Source organism: Sminthopsis crassicaudata, chromosome 4 (assembly GCF_048593235.1).
Source record: "Sminthopsis crassicaudata isolate SCR6 chromosome 4, ASM4859323v1, whole genome shotgun sequence".
NCBI lineage: Eukaryota > Metazoa > Chordata > Mammalia > Dasyuromorphia > Dasyuridae > Sminthopsis > Sminthopsis crassicaudata.
In genome coordinates, this window is record NC_133620.1 from 177338802 (window position 1) to 177352050 (window position 13249).

At 35.4% G+C, this 13249-nt stretch overlaps 1 protein-coding gene across 17 annotated transcripts in view; it reads left to right on the forward strand.

Moving 5' to 3' along the window:
* The window catches only part of TRDN (triadin), a 481452-nt gene that overhangs the window by 282879 nt on the left and 185324 nt on the right, over positions 1-13249 (forward strand). For all 17 annotated transcript variants that reach the window (XM_074309957.1, XM_074309965.1, XM_074309958.1 and 14 more), the window contains one exon: positions 11968-12021. In XM_074309957.1, coding sequence (XP_074166058.1) covers positions 11968-12021 — 54 coding nt within the window. The remainder of the gene's footprint in view (positions 1-11967; positions 12022-13249) is intronic.

The window sequence follows — 13249 nt, forward strand, 5'->3', positions numbered from 1 at the left end:
AAGTTTTATCTTATATCTTCAACATAAAGAAGATCCAACTCACTTCCAATCCATCAATGATGGACAGAAACAACTACACCCAGAGAAGGAACACTGGGAAGTGAATGTAAATTGTTAGCACTACTGTCTATCTACCCAGGTTACTTATACCTTTGGAATCTAATACTTAATGTGCAACAAGAAAATGGTATTTACACACATATATTGTATCTAGGTTATATTGTAGCACATGTAAAATGTATGGGATTGCCTGTCATCAAAGAGAGGGAGTAGAGGGAAGGAGGGGATAATTTGGAAAAATGAATACAAGGGATAATGTTATAAAAAAAAGTTACTCATGCATATATACTATCAAAAAATTATCAATAAAATTAAAAAAAAAAGTTTTATCTTAGGCAATCTTGAGAGGTTTCCTTTGCTGTATTTAGGGAAATTTTTGGCAAAGGTTAATCAATTACAATATTTTCCATAATAAGAGTCTTTTCTGATAAAGGACTATATATAAAGAGCTATTCATACTAAACAGGGGAAGATAAATCCATATTTACAGCAAGAAAAATAAACAAAAACAAAACAAAAAATGATACAAGGCATTTGTAGGCTTGGCTAAATTATGCCAGTTATTGTAAACGATGCTGCCAGTTTATTTAGATTTTTTTAACCTCCAGCAATGACAGATTATTTTGATAAATTATTCATAGCATTGCAATGTACACCTTTTGAAATTTGCATTTCTGGCACCAAATAGGCTCTCTTTTCCAGCTGCAGGCCCCTTGGTCAGACAGAATGGCCAAAGGCTGCTTCACGATTAATTTCATCTCAGTGTGATAATTATCATACTGAAATGAAGTAATGCCCAGAAATATGCTTTCCTAGAGCTACAAACATAAACTGTTTTTAGCCCAGTAGCTTTTAAGCATGTAATAACTTTCAGTTCTTAGATGGATTTCCCTTTCCCTCTTTTGTGGACTTTATAGCTAAGGTTAGATAGTTGTTTAAATAGTACTTTCCCAATCATTCAGAATTTAATACAATAATAATCTAAACCTCGATTCAACACTTAAGATGAACTAAAAAATAAAATCTCATTTGCTTCACTACCTCTGCTGGATCGAAAGGTAGATAAACATATAGGGAAGAGAGAATATTTTGGGGAAGGTGGGGCTGGAGTACTGAGGATGTTTGTCATTAGATCACAGTTTGTGTAATAGTGTAAAAAAGTGCCAGAATTGGAATCAGGAAGATTTGTGTTCAAAATCATGACACCAGTAACCATGAGAAAGTCACTTCAGCTCACTCAGCTTAAATTTCTCTACTGGTAAAACGAAAATAGTGATCATATTTTATCCTCTTTATCATAGGTTAGTTGTAAGGGTATGAAGAGACATGATTGTAAAATACCTTGCAAATAATAAAGCAAAACACTATTTAAATGTTGATATTATTATTGGAGGTGGTGTTATTTTTGGTTTCTTTCTTCATTTCAGAGGGACTAGAATAATATTCAATTTTTCCTTGATGTGATTTCATTGGTCAAATGATAATCTTATTTCATGTTTTCATTTTGGGAATCCATGAGAGGTTCCTAAATATAATTTAGCCACACCTTACAGAACCCTTAATAAAAAGGTATTTGTAATCACCATTTTTCTTGTTTAGAATCCAAGGAAGTCTCAGGTTTTAGATTCTGGAATTCAAAGTAAAGTAAACTTGAGTGTGATGTTGAAGCCCCTATAATTCTGCTTTTAGGGCGGCTGAAGTTGATGTATTATTTGAGTTTAGGAGGGCTAAAGCTGTTCAAGTATCTATATTGTTTGTTATTATGGAGAGACCCTGAAAGAGTGGCCACCAGGCTGTCTATGGCACCTCAGGCCAGAAAGGACTGGCTCAAATTTCCTTGGCAAAAAGCAGTGGGATGAAGTCTATTAGTGACTACTGTGTTTCTGATATGGGAGAGATAAGGAGAGGAACTTTTTTTATTGTTTTGTTTTTGTCAAGTAATAAAGTAAACTCATTTAAAGAATTTGTGTCATCAAAAAATTCTAAAGATCCATATACACTAATATTTTGATGACATATCCTGATTAAAAGAAATTCATAGAATCCATAAAAATAGGAAAATGGGGCTGATATCCAGATTCATTTGTAAAGAAGCTAATTCCATATTAAAATGTTTACTTTCATATGGACATCAATTCATCTCAGTTTTGCTAGCAGGGTGTTAGCTATATCTATACAAGTATAGAATAATAATAAAGGAACATTTGATATTTTCAACTTGCCATAGATCCTTTAAATTGTTTAACTTTCAATAGGGACTTGGAAGTATCTGTCCCATTGTTAAATTGCTAAATGATGATTCAGATATCCCCATGGGAATTAGTGTGATATTGTGATGCATTAATCTTGCTGAGATCTACAGATTCAGTCTTTGTGCTCTTTGGGTTGCTTTTCTGATCTGTATTTTCCCTTACTTCTTCCTGCTGTGATATTGTTAGGATGTTTTGATAGTGGCTTTTTCTGCTTTAAGAATATTTTCTTTTCATATTGCATTTTCTCCCCCCCCCAAAATATAGTAACATATATATTTATTTATATCTCTATCTGTCTGTCTGTCTATACCTATCTATCTATCCAAACATATTTGGGATATATGTATATATGTCTATGATTTTTTTTACAAATTCCAAACAAAAGTAATATTAAAAGTACTACAGAAATTATGTTTTCAATTCAGAAGAGGTTTCTAAATTCTCCTTCCAAATTAAAACCTATACTCTTATGATCTAAAAGGAGACAAATAAAATAGAACAGTGAGAAAGTTGCTCATCTTGATTACAAACACTCCCTGGGCTGCCTTCTTAATTCCACATCCTCCAGTGTTAATATGAAATTCTTCTTTATTATCATAGGACTTCAAGGGCTAAAACTGAGTAGGGAAGCAGATGTCAAGTCTGATCTTCTCTGTATGTGGCCTCTGTCATTAGGAAGCTGCTATAGTTACAGAATGAATACATTTGGGCAGATTTCTGGCATGGGGGGAAGCATGCAATCTTTAAAGCTGTTAACACTCATCCATAGAGGCAAAACCTATAATACTTATAGGGTTCCAAGAGATGGCAAGCTTTTGGAGGAGGGGCACCACAATGGGAGATGCTAAATAGTCAGCAGGCATCAGGACAATGCTCAGTACTTTGGAGGAACACCAGTACAATGATGTAAAGGGCTAGAACTGAGCAAATGCACTTGGATAATGGAGCACGTGAGACTAATTGCCAATTGGACAATTCTCTATTAACATGTTTGAAGACTGACCCTCCCCAATTATTCTGTGCTGACTTGATTGGTGGGACAAAGAAGGGGAAGTGACTTGTGTGGATAGACTAGGAGGAGGAAACTGAGGCATTCTCCTGGCGGTGGAGAGGGAGGAAGGTGGTATGGAGATTGTTAGATTTAATCCCCTTACAGTGACCCCAAAAGACCAAGAATAAAGATTTTTGGTGATCCTAACTCCGGCTGATTTCTGGGAAGACAAGAGTTCCAGCATAAGGAGGGTAGAATATAAGAAACTAAAAGGTGCTTAAAAACCAAACCAAACCACTGGCTTTCTCACAGATTTGCTCAACTATAGGAGGTATTTTCTCTGCCCTTAATCAATATGGAAATGACACTAAGAATGTAGAGAAAATGTGATGTCATAAGTGTATCTAGGGAAAATAATTCACAATAGAGAAGAGTCCTTTCATTTCCTAAGAAAAGAGGAGCAGCATTCTTCAGAACTTAAAAGAATCCTGGACTTAAGACTCAGGCAATTCTAATTTCAAGTCATATGTGACATTATTCATTCAGATGTTTGATGATGGCAAATGATTTAAGTTTCAATATCAGTTCACTTATCTATGAAATGGGTATTTGTAAAGTCCGGTCGAGCTCTCTGGAGGACCTCAGGATCAGCCAGAGTCCTTGGTCTTAGTGAAGGAGTAGAGAAGGCAGCAGGGCTACAATGATGGTCAAAGATGGCATCTGGAGTCTGGAGTCTGGTGTCTTCTCTTGTGTCTGGCTGAGAGCTGTGGCTGAGAGAATGTTTCCAGTTGTCCCAGCCCTTAAATACTTCAGTACAATTAAATCACTACACACACTAAGCAGGTGCAACCATTACATCACCATAGAGAATCATTATCTCACATTGAATAGATACTTAACTATAAGCACCATGCTGACCTAGACTCAAGTGTACCTTTTCAGAATTCTGGCCCTTTACATCTCCTGCTTTCTTTTATTTTAGAACACAGGCGGTTTTGCCCTCCCTGATTTCTCAGGAAGGGAGATAAAAACACCAAAGGGAAATGGGGAATCAAAACAGATATTGTTAGTGGGTTTCCTCTGGGCTGAAATTGAAACAAGTATACATAAATCCATCAGCATGGGAGATATTACACAAGTACATAACATAACTCAGGCTAGTAGTAATGTAACAAACAACATGAATCAACATAGTGATATAACAAACAATATGAATATATATGTCCATAAGTACTAGAAGGAGGGTATATAAATAAAAATCATACATACACCTCCTTTAGAAGCCAAGAGTTAGTGCAATACCATTCTATTGTCCATTACTTCACATGTCAGGGAATCCAATAATTCCTGCTGGTTTTAAAGTCTTGCAACAGTCTTATCAACAATTTTTTGATGTTTATGTGTCAATTGCCATAACTGCCATACTCTTTCAATAGTGGGCACAATCAGTGATGGAATCATCTGATGTTTCTTAGGTCTTCTTCATTTCAAGGGTCTACTCCATCTCTCTCTGATGGCAAATGCAGCTCGTTGGCACCCATCTGATTCCTTCTTCATCTGTAGAGACACAAGCAAATCCTCTCCCCAAGCAGTTAATCTATCTGGTCCCTTCCATTCACCACTTTCTGGGTCTCTCCACATCATCTGGCAATTATCTAAAGATAGTAGAACTGCTCGCAATGGACGCTGCCCTTCCAGTGGGTTATAAAATCTGTCTGACAGAGCCAATGCATCTTTTTCAAAAATCAAAAAATCAGTAGTATAAAGAGCCAAATTTAAAAGTTCTCTAGGGCTACCTGTGGCTCCCCCTTTCTTTTGTTTTTGGAGGAGAATCTTCATGTCGCTGTTTCTCCTCTCTACTATTGCCTGTCCTTGAGGTTTAAAAGATATGCCAGTGGTGTGTAAAAGCTGATACTGTGCACAAAAGTGTGCAAAATGTTTAGAAGTATATTGAAGTCCATTATCTGCTTTTATTGTTTATGGCACACTCAGGATTGTAAAAGCTTGTATAAGGAAGTCAGTGACCATGGCTGTCTCTTTTGCTGCTGGCATTGCAAAAGTAAATCCTGAAAAGGTGTCTACTGAAACATGGATAAAAGACAGACAGCCAAAAGATTTATAATGGGTCACATCCATTTGTCAAATTTCATTGGGTCTCAAACCATGAGGTTTCTTCCCTGGAAGGAGTAGGAGCATGGAAAGGAAGGCAAACTATACAGGCTTTTACTATGCTCCTGGCTTCCTCTTTTGTATCCCAAATTGCAAATGTAAAGCTTGAGCAGCCTGATGATATTTAGAATGAGATTCTTGGGCTGCATGAAATAAAGGAGTATTGGCTAATATAGTTAGAAGGCTATCTGCCTTTGAATTTCCTTAAAAAATAAGACCTGGAAGTCCACTATGAGAGCGGAAATACAAGATATAAATCTTACCTGGATGCTTTCTCACTTGCTCTTGAAGTTCCTTAAAGAGCTGATATATATTGGAGGCTACAAATTTTATTTGAGCTGTGGCAATTCGTTGTACCACACCTACTGAATAGGCTGAATCAGATGTTATTTACATCTCCTGGATACTATGTAAGAGCTAGCATGATTGCATACAATTCATTCTGCTGAGTGGATTGAAAAGGAGTTCTGATACTCTTTTTGTATTTAGGTCATGAGAGTATACAGTGCAAATATTATGTTTTGATGCAGCTGTAAAGATAGTTTGTTCTTTAAAAGGAACCTTAGAAATGTTTTCTTCAAAAATCCATTGCCAATTATGTAATAGCTGGATTATCTTTAGTGAAGACCCGTGTGTAAAATTTGGAGCTGTGGTCAATAAAATTTGCTACTCTGGGATGGTTTCACAGCATACAGTAATTTGTGCATTACATTATATCTAATAAGGCCTGAATTCTATCACTTGCGAAGGGCCACTATTCTACTCACACTGGTGTATCAGTTTTCCATTTAATGGGAATAGATGAGAGTGCAGGCATGCCTTCAACAGCAGCTTTGCCTAAAAAGCCTAAAGTAATCAATTGTAATCCTAACTATTGTAAGATATCTCTTCCCCATAAATTGATGGGAATTTTTTCAACTACAAAAGGAATAAAAACTCCTGTTACCTTCAAATGTCCATTTCAAAGGAATAGCACTAACTTCAGCTGCTATTGATCCTCCTATAGCAGACATATAGGTATCTGCCTTAATCTTTGGCCAGTGACTAGGCCAGTTGGCACCTCTAATGATTGTACGATCTGCCCCCGTGTCTACCAATCCTTCCAGTGGTATGCTATTTACATAGATAGTGAGCATAACTTGGTCAGCTGTAATAGCTGCCAACAAGAATATTCCTGGATTCTGTTGTTGGGAGTCAAAATCTGGGCAAATATCACCAGATTGCCTATTAGGAGTCTGTATCAGTAAAGCTGATGCTACTACTTTTTCTGGGTGATAAGTCACACATTGTCTACCTGTATTAGTGACTGGGATATTAGCTACAAATTCCCAGTTTCCCAAATCAGTTATGGATGGACATGTTTTGTACTCTCAGGAGATGAAATGGTCAAGCCTACTGTTCCCGCAGGCAAAGGATATATAGGCCAGACAGGGACAGATTTCACTTCTTCAGGGGATATTTCAGTACTTCCAGTTGCATACAACTCTATTCTCCCCAATTGTAATCCCTTTCTCCCATCAGATTTCTTCTTGGTTGATTGATCATGTCTGAGTACGGAGTTAAGTACTTCTAAAGTCTCTTTGAGTAAAACATCAGCTGCCAACATGCCCCTAGTATTTTTTGGTTTGTTTTGTTTTTTGCCTGGGGCCCTAGAGTTGGGCCCCACTTCCCATTTCTTTGTGTCAATTTACATTCTGATGCCCAATGGAAGCCTCTGTTGCATTTTGGACATTGGGTTTTGGATCTTGTTCTTCCACCCTGTTTCTTCACTCTATTTTTATGCCAACATTGAGTTTTCAGATGCCTTACTTTAATTCATTGAAAGCATTGACAAATCTCTCTGGAAATCCCTTGCCAAAAGGGACCCTGTCTTCCCATGTTCTGATCTTGAAAAATCTGCATCATAGCTTCGGCATAAAACGTATTTGTGCCCACTGTGGCACAGCATCTTATGATCTCCTCTAAAGGAGCATCCTTGTGTCATCCTTCTATAATTCTTCTACAAACCTCATTAGCATTTTCTTTAGCAAGTTGTCTTATAACCAATAGTTTGTATGACAGCTGTCTGCAGACATTCCACAAAATCAACAAAGGATTCATTTTCCTGATGGCTTCCCCTCTATCTTGTCTTCCTGGGAGGGTGCCCCATGCTTTGTCAGCAGCAGAAGCAATTTGCTGATATTCTGCTATAGGGTAATTAATCTGAGCTAAATGTCTGCATAAAGACCTAAACCTGCTAGTTCATCAAAGGTGACTGGTATATTAACTCCAATTGCCTATTTCATTGGGCTTGTATTCTACAAAATTCACTATACTCAGAAAGCCGCAACAAGTTTTGTCCAGGTTCTAAACATGTCCTTGCTATAGATTTCCAATCACTAGGGGTTACATTTTCAAAAGTCAAATTCTCTAATATCATCTTAACATAAGACAATATAGACCCATAAAGAGCTCAAGCCTTTTTCAGATCTTTGATAATTTCTAGATTAAACAGAATGTATTTTCTTTTTTTCTTGACCTGAAGAGTCAAACTCTTCAATCACAGGGTACATTTCGTATTCTCACATCAGATGTATCTTGTCCTTCCTCTTTAGCTTTAATTAGTGCCCTTTGTAATCATGTCATAGGGGGTGGACATGGGTGCATGGAAGGTGCTGATGGTGTCACTGCTCTTCCCCCTCTTTTTCCTCCCTCCACCTATGAAGGTGAAATTGAGAGAGGATGGTAAAGAGATGGGGAATGCTTTAATGGCGCCTGCTCAGATGTAACTGAGCTGTAAAAGTGAGAAGCATTACACTCCTTACATTCATCAGCACTGTACTTAACTCCTTTCTTGTCCAATTCCCCATGCTTTTCAGCTGCTTTGGCAGTGCCATTCCCCTCTTCCTCTTCTCCTCACACTTCCTCATCTGGCTGTTCTCCTTAGAACTTTTCCTTTTTTTTTAGAACTTGTGAGATTCTTTAAAGTCAGTTATATTATATTGCATATAAGGAATGTTTCCTCAGGAATTGAATCAGGACCCATAGCTTCATAATATTCAATTAGTTGCTCTCCTACTATTTCCCAAATATCTGGCTCTAATTTTTCTTCCTTAGAGAACCAAGGAGACATGCATGCTAATATATTTAAAAGTCCATTGATCTGCTTCCATATTACCAACAAACCTTGATTCTCTATTAACCTAACTATGCATTCTACATGCTTCCCTTGGGGTGGGAGAGACACTTTTCTTAGTATTTGCCCCATTTCAGCTAAAAAACAAAAATGACTAGTTTAGCCCTTACCAAAGTTTCCTGCTTGTCTATATTTATACTCACTGGGTCACAGGGGATTTCTCCACTGAGCTTAGGATCACATCAGTTGGACTGCTTCATGCCCTGCTTTGCAAGGCCCTACTTTTCTAGGGCCCCATGTTTGGCTGCCAAAATGTAAAGTCCATACTAGCTCTCTGGAGGACCTCAGGATCAGCCAAAGTCCTTGGTCTTAGTGGAGTAGTGGAAGAAGCAGGAGGCCACAAGGATGGTCAAAGATGGCATCCAGAGACTGGAGTCTTCTCTTGTGTCTGGCTTAGAGCTGTGGCCAAGAGAGTGTTCCCAGTTGTCCCAGCCCTTAAATACTTTAGTATGATTACATCTCTACACTATACTGTGCAACCATTATATCACTCTAGAGAGCCATTATCTCACCTTGAATAGATAGTTAACTATAAGCCCCACGCTGACCTACTTTCAAGTACACCTTTTCAGAGTTTGAGCTCTCTACAGGTATTATAATAATAATTTTAGTATTTATCTCATAGGAAAACAAAGTTTTATACAAAAAAAATGGTTTACTGTCAAGAGGAGAAGCTTTTACATTTCCTAACACCTTTAGAATATTCCAATAGGAGAAGTGAAGAAGGAAGTGAGAGACTAATACTAAAGCTCATAGAATCACAGAGCTTTAAGAGAACTATAAGCAAATGTGGGTGAAGTTTTTGGAAAACATCAAGAATTATTTGTCAGTTACAATACTATTATTAGTAGTAGTAAAAAAGGACTTGCATTGGTGACCTCTAAGGTTTTTAAAACTTAAAATTATATAAGGTCATAACACTAAATACCAGGCACTAAACCAGGAATATGTCTCCACATAGAATTCAAGAAGTCTAATATATGCCTCTTCTCTATTAAAACTCAGCCTCCTCATTTCCCTCTTCAATTTCTGCTTTAGGTTACAAGAGACGAAACTAAGCTCAATCTACACATAGATTGGGGCACAAAAATCTCACATTGATTCTGTTGTCCTTCCCTTCTCCTAAAGATTGTTTCCCTCCTCTATAACCTGCAAAGTAAACACTCAAAATGTCTCTCAGTTTCTTAGACATTTAATAAAAATGGTAACAAAAACAAAACAAAACAAAACAAACAAACAAACAAAAAACCCCACAGCTTTTAGCTCAACATTCCATCTTTCTACTCAGCATTTTCACTGACTGTCCTCCATGTTCTCCTTTCTCATTTCCACCTTTGGTGTATATGGCTTCTTTTAAGTCTCAATTAAAATATCACCTTTTGCAAGGAGCCCTTTCCATCCCTTCTTTAATTTCAGTGCCTTTCCTTTAAGATTATTTCTAGATTATCATTTATATGTCATATTTGTAAATAGTTATTTCAATGTTGACTTCCCCAATAGTCTGTTAGTTTCTAGAGAACAGGAACTGTTTTTGCTGTTGTTTGTTTACTTTTGTTTTGTTTTGGTCTTGCTTTTGACTTTATTTGTATCCCAGCTTGCAGCACAGTTCCTGGCATGTAACATGGCATGTAAGCATTTAATAGTCTTAATGACTCGATTAACTGACAAATTCTTCCTTAGATACAAGCTATGTGATCCTAGGCAAGCTCACTAACTCTGAGTTTCTCATCTTTAATACTATAATAATAATAATAAAAGTGGGTTGTTGTAAGGATTAAATGAGAACATGTAAAATGTATCACAAACATTAAAGTATTATATAGAGTTGTAACTCTTACAGGTATGAAAGTAATTTTAAAACCATACTCTCATTTGCAGTCAAGTAGTAGTTTAGAGCTTTCTTTATGGTAGGAATTTAGTTAATATATGCTGAGTGAACAAAACTAATTTCTAGTAAAATGTGTTTCTTGAATAAATGAAGGTATTTCTTCCTAAATATATCTATATCTTAAAAAGAGTTGACAGAAATCATATAATTAATTCAGGCCATTTTCATTTGTTATAAACTTTATAACTGAATGAAAGATTATTGTTTGAGGGATAATAAAGATCATAATTATGGTGATTAATTAGCCCATTCAACAATATGAAAATAAGTATTAGAAATTGAAACTCTTATCTTTTTTTTAATTTGGCAGGAAACAAACTCATCAGGAAAAACCAGTGGAGCTTTGCTTATAACTTTTTGCCAAAAAATTCTGATTTAATCATGATCTGTTCTAATTCTTATCAGTCACATAGGTTTAAATAAATTCCAATCAATGTTTTCTGTTAATTGAATGAAGTAGTGAGTATACATAAATAACTCCACATTGGTACACTTAGCAAGGTGCTTTGTACTTAGTATATGTCTATTAAATACTTGTTGTTGTTCCTTCCAGCTCCAAATACTATGATTCTATATATAAAATGAGCATGCTTTTATATTTAGAACATCAGATTAAATATTATTATATAATTATGTATTCATATCAAATTTGTTTAGCTTATTCAAAACATAATTATTAGCTACATTTAATCAGTGAAATGTAAATGACTTTCTAATTTTAAGTTTGTAAAGTATTTGTTTCTATTATCCATTTTTTAAATGTGGTTTTGTAGTTGTGTATTTAACAATCTATTTTTTTAGGGAAAAATTTTAAAGAACAATCAAAAACCTAAAAAAGGAACAGAAAACAATTTTAAGCTCTATATTTCCTCACTATTCCACATCACATACCATTTCCTAGAGCCACACTACTGGTAGGAGAAACTGGTAGGAATAAATAATAATAAAGATAATGTCAATTTAAAGGCAAAAGCTACAGTATGAAGGTTTCCTGATCTCATATTCTGTTCTTAGATTTGCCATTGATTGACCTTGAATAGATCACTTTCTATATGTCTGAATTGTTCATCAATATATTGGTAATTTTATATATTTATTATAATTATTTGTAAGAGATCTTTTTAAAAATTGGTGTTTTTTTTCCTGAATATTTTCCTCTGTAGAGTCTGTGGGAATGAAAAATATTGTATTTGTAATTGTCGGTAAAGCAATAGCAGTTTTCAAAGGCATTATTTCTTTCCTTTATTTGGCTTAATAATTTTTCCCTTGGCAAGCTTTACTTTCTTGCTAATAATTGTCTACATTTTTTTTACTAGAATGATTGTATGTACCAGTGGACATGCTTTTTTTTAGCATTTGTTGGTAATCTTTTAGTTGTGTATTCTTGTGCTTTAATGCTTCATAGTTATTGGTTTAATTTGTTCTTTTTAAGAGTCTGGGAAAGCTGCTGAAGCCAAACAAAGTACTACAAAAGGAGTCACACAAGGTAAGAAAAGAAGTCTTTCTCTAATCTTTCAATTGGTTGATTTTCACATTAGTGTACCTGGAGAGTCAAGCTGTGAATTCTGTTTGTTGCAGAGCAGTACCATCTGCTGGCAGAGTAGAGGAGAGATTGGTTTTGTCAGTTATAAGTGATGGTTCCATCCTTTTTTGATATGGCATGAATGTGATCACAGATTTAAACCTAAAAAGACCTTAAAGTCCATGTTGTTCAAATGCCCTGCTTTTATCAAGAGAAATTTAGTCTCCAAAAGAAGTTATAGTGTTTATATATATCAGATTTATCTTATCTTTATTCTCTGTGTGTTTTTATCTATGCTTATGTGTACACAATTTCCCCAGATAGAACTGACATTTTGTAATTTTAATACTGTGAAATTATTCTACTTGTGGGTTTTTTTAATCCCTTTGTGCAGAAAGTTTAAAGTATTACCACCTTACACCGATTTTAGAGTTGAGCAATTTCACAAATCAAGTGATCCAAATATTAGGGAAACTAGGTGGCATGGTAGACAGAATTTCAGGCTTAGGGTCAGGAAGATCTTCCTGAGTTCATATCTGATCTCAATCACTTAATAGCTGTTTGATCCTAGGCAAATCACTTAACTGTTTGCCCCAGTTCCTCATATGTAAAAAAAAAAAAAAAAAAAAAAATGGAGAAGAAAATGACAAACCAATTATCCATTATTTTTGTCAAGGAAACCCCAATTAAGGTCACAAGGAGTTGGACTGAAATGACTAAATTACAAAAAAGGACAAGTTTCATAATGCTACCAGAGTAATTTTCTAATGAAACAATCTGAAGGAAAAAAAGGAAAAATTTTATTTTGAAAATTAACAGTAGGGGACGTACAGCAAGCCAATAGATCAGTGTCATTGGATCACAAAGTATATGGTGAAGAGTTAGGTATAGATTATAAAATGTAAGAAGGGGATAGTTTATAAGAGCTTTAAAAGCCAGAGGAGTTATATTGGATTTTTAAGTGTGGATAATACCAAAGAAATAATTTACTTATGTTTAAGCAAGGTCTCTGTTACTACCCTTTTAGATAAGACATACCTTCATTGACAAGGATATTTAGAATTGGATGGATGACAAATAATACTGGTAAATTATATAATATTTTAAGATGTGCAAAGCACTTGAAATATTATTTCATTTGATTCTCATAATTCTGTGAGTTCAGTGATATTATCTACATGTTTAAATAAGG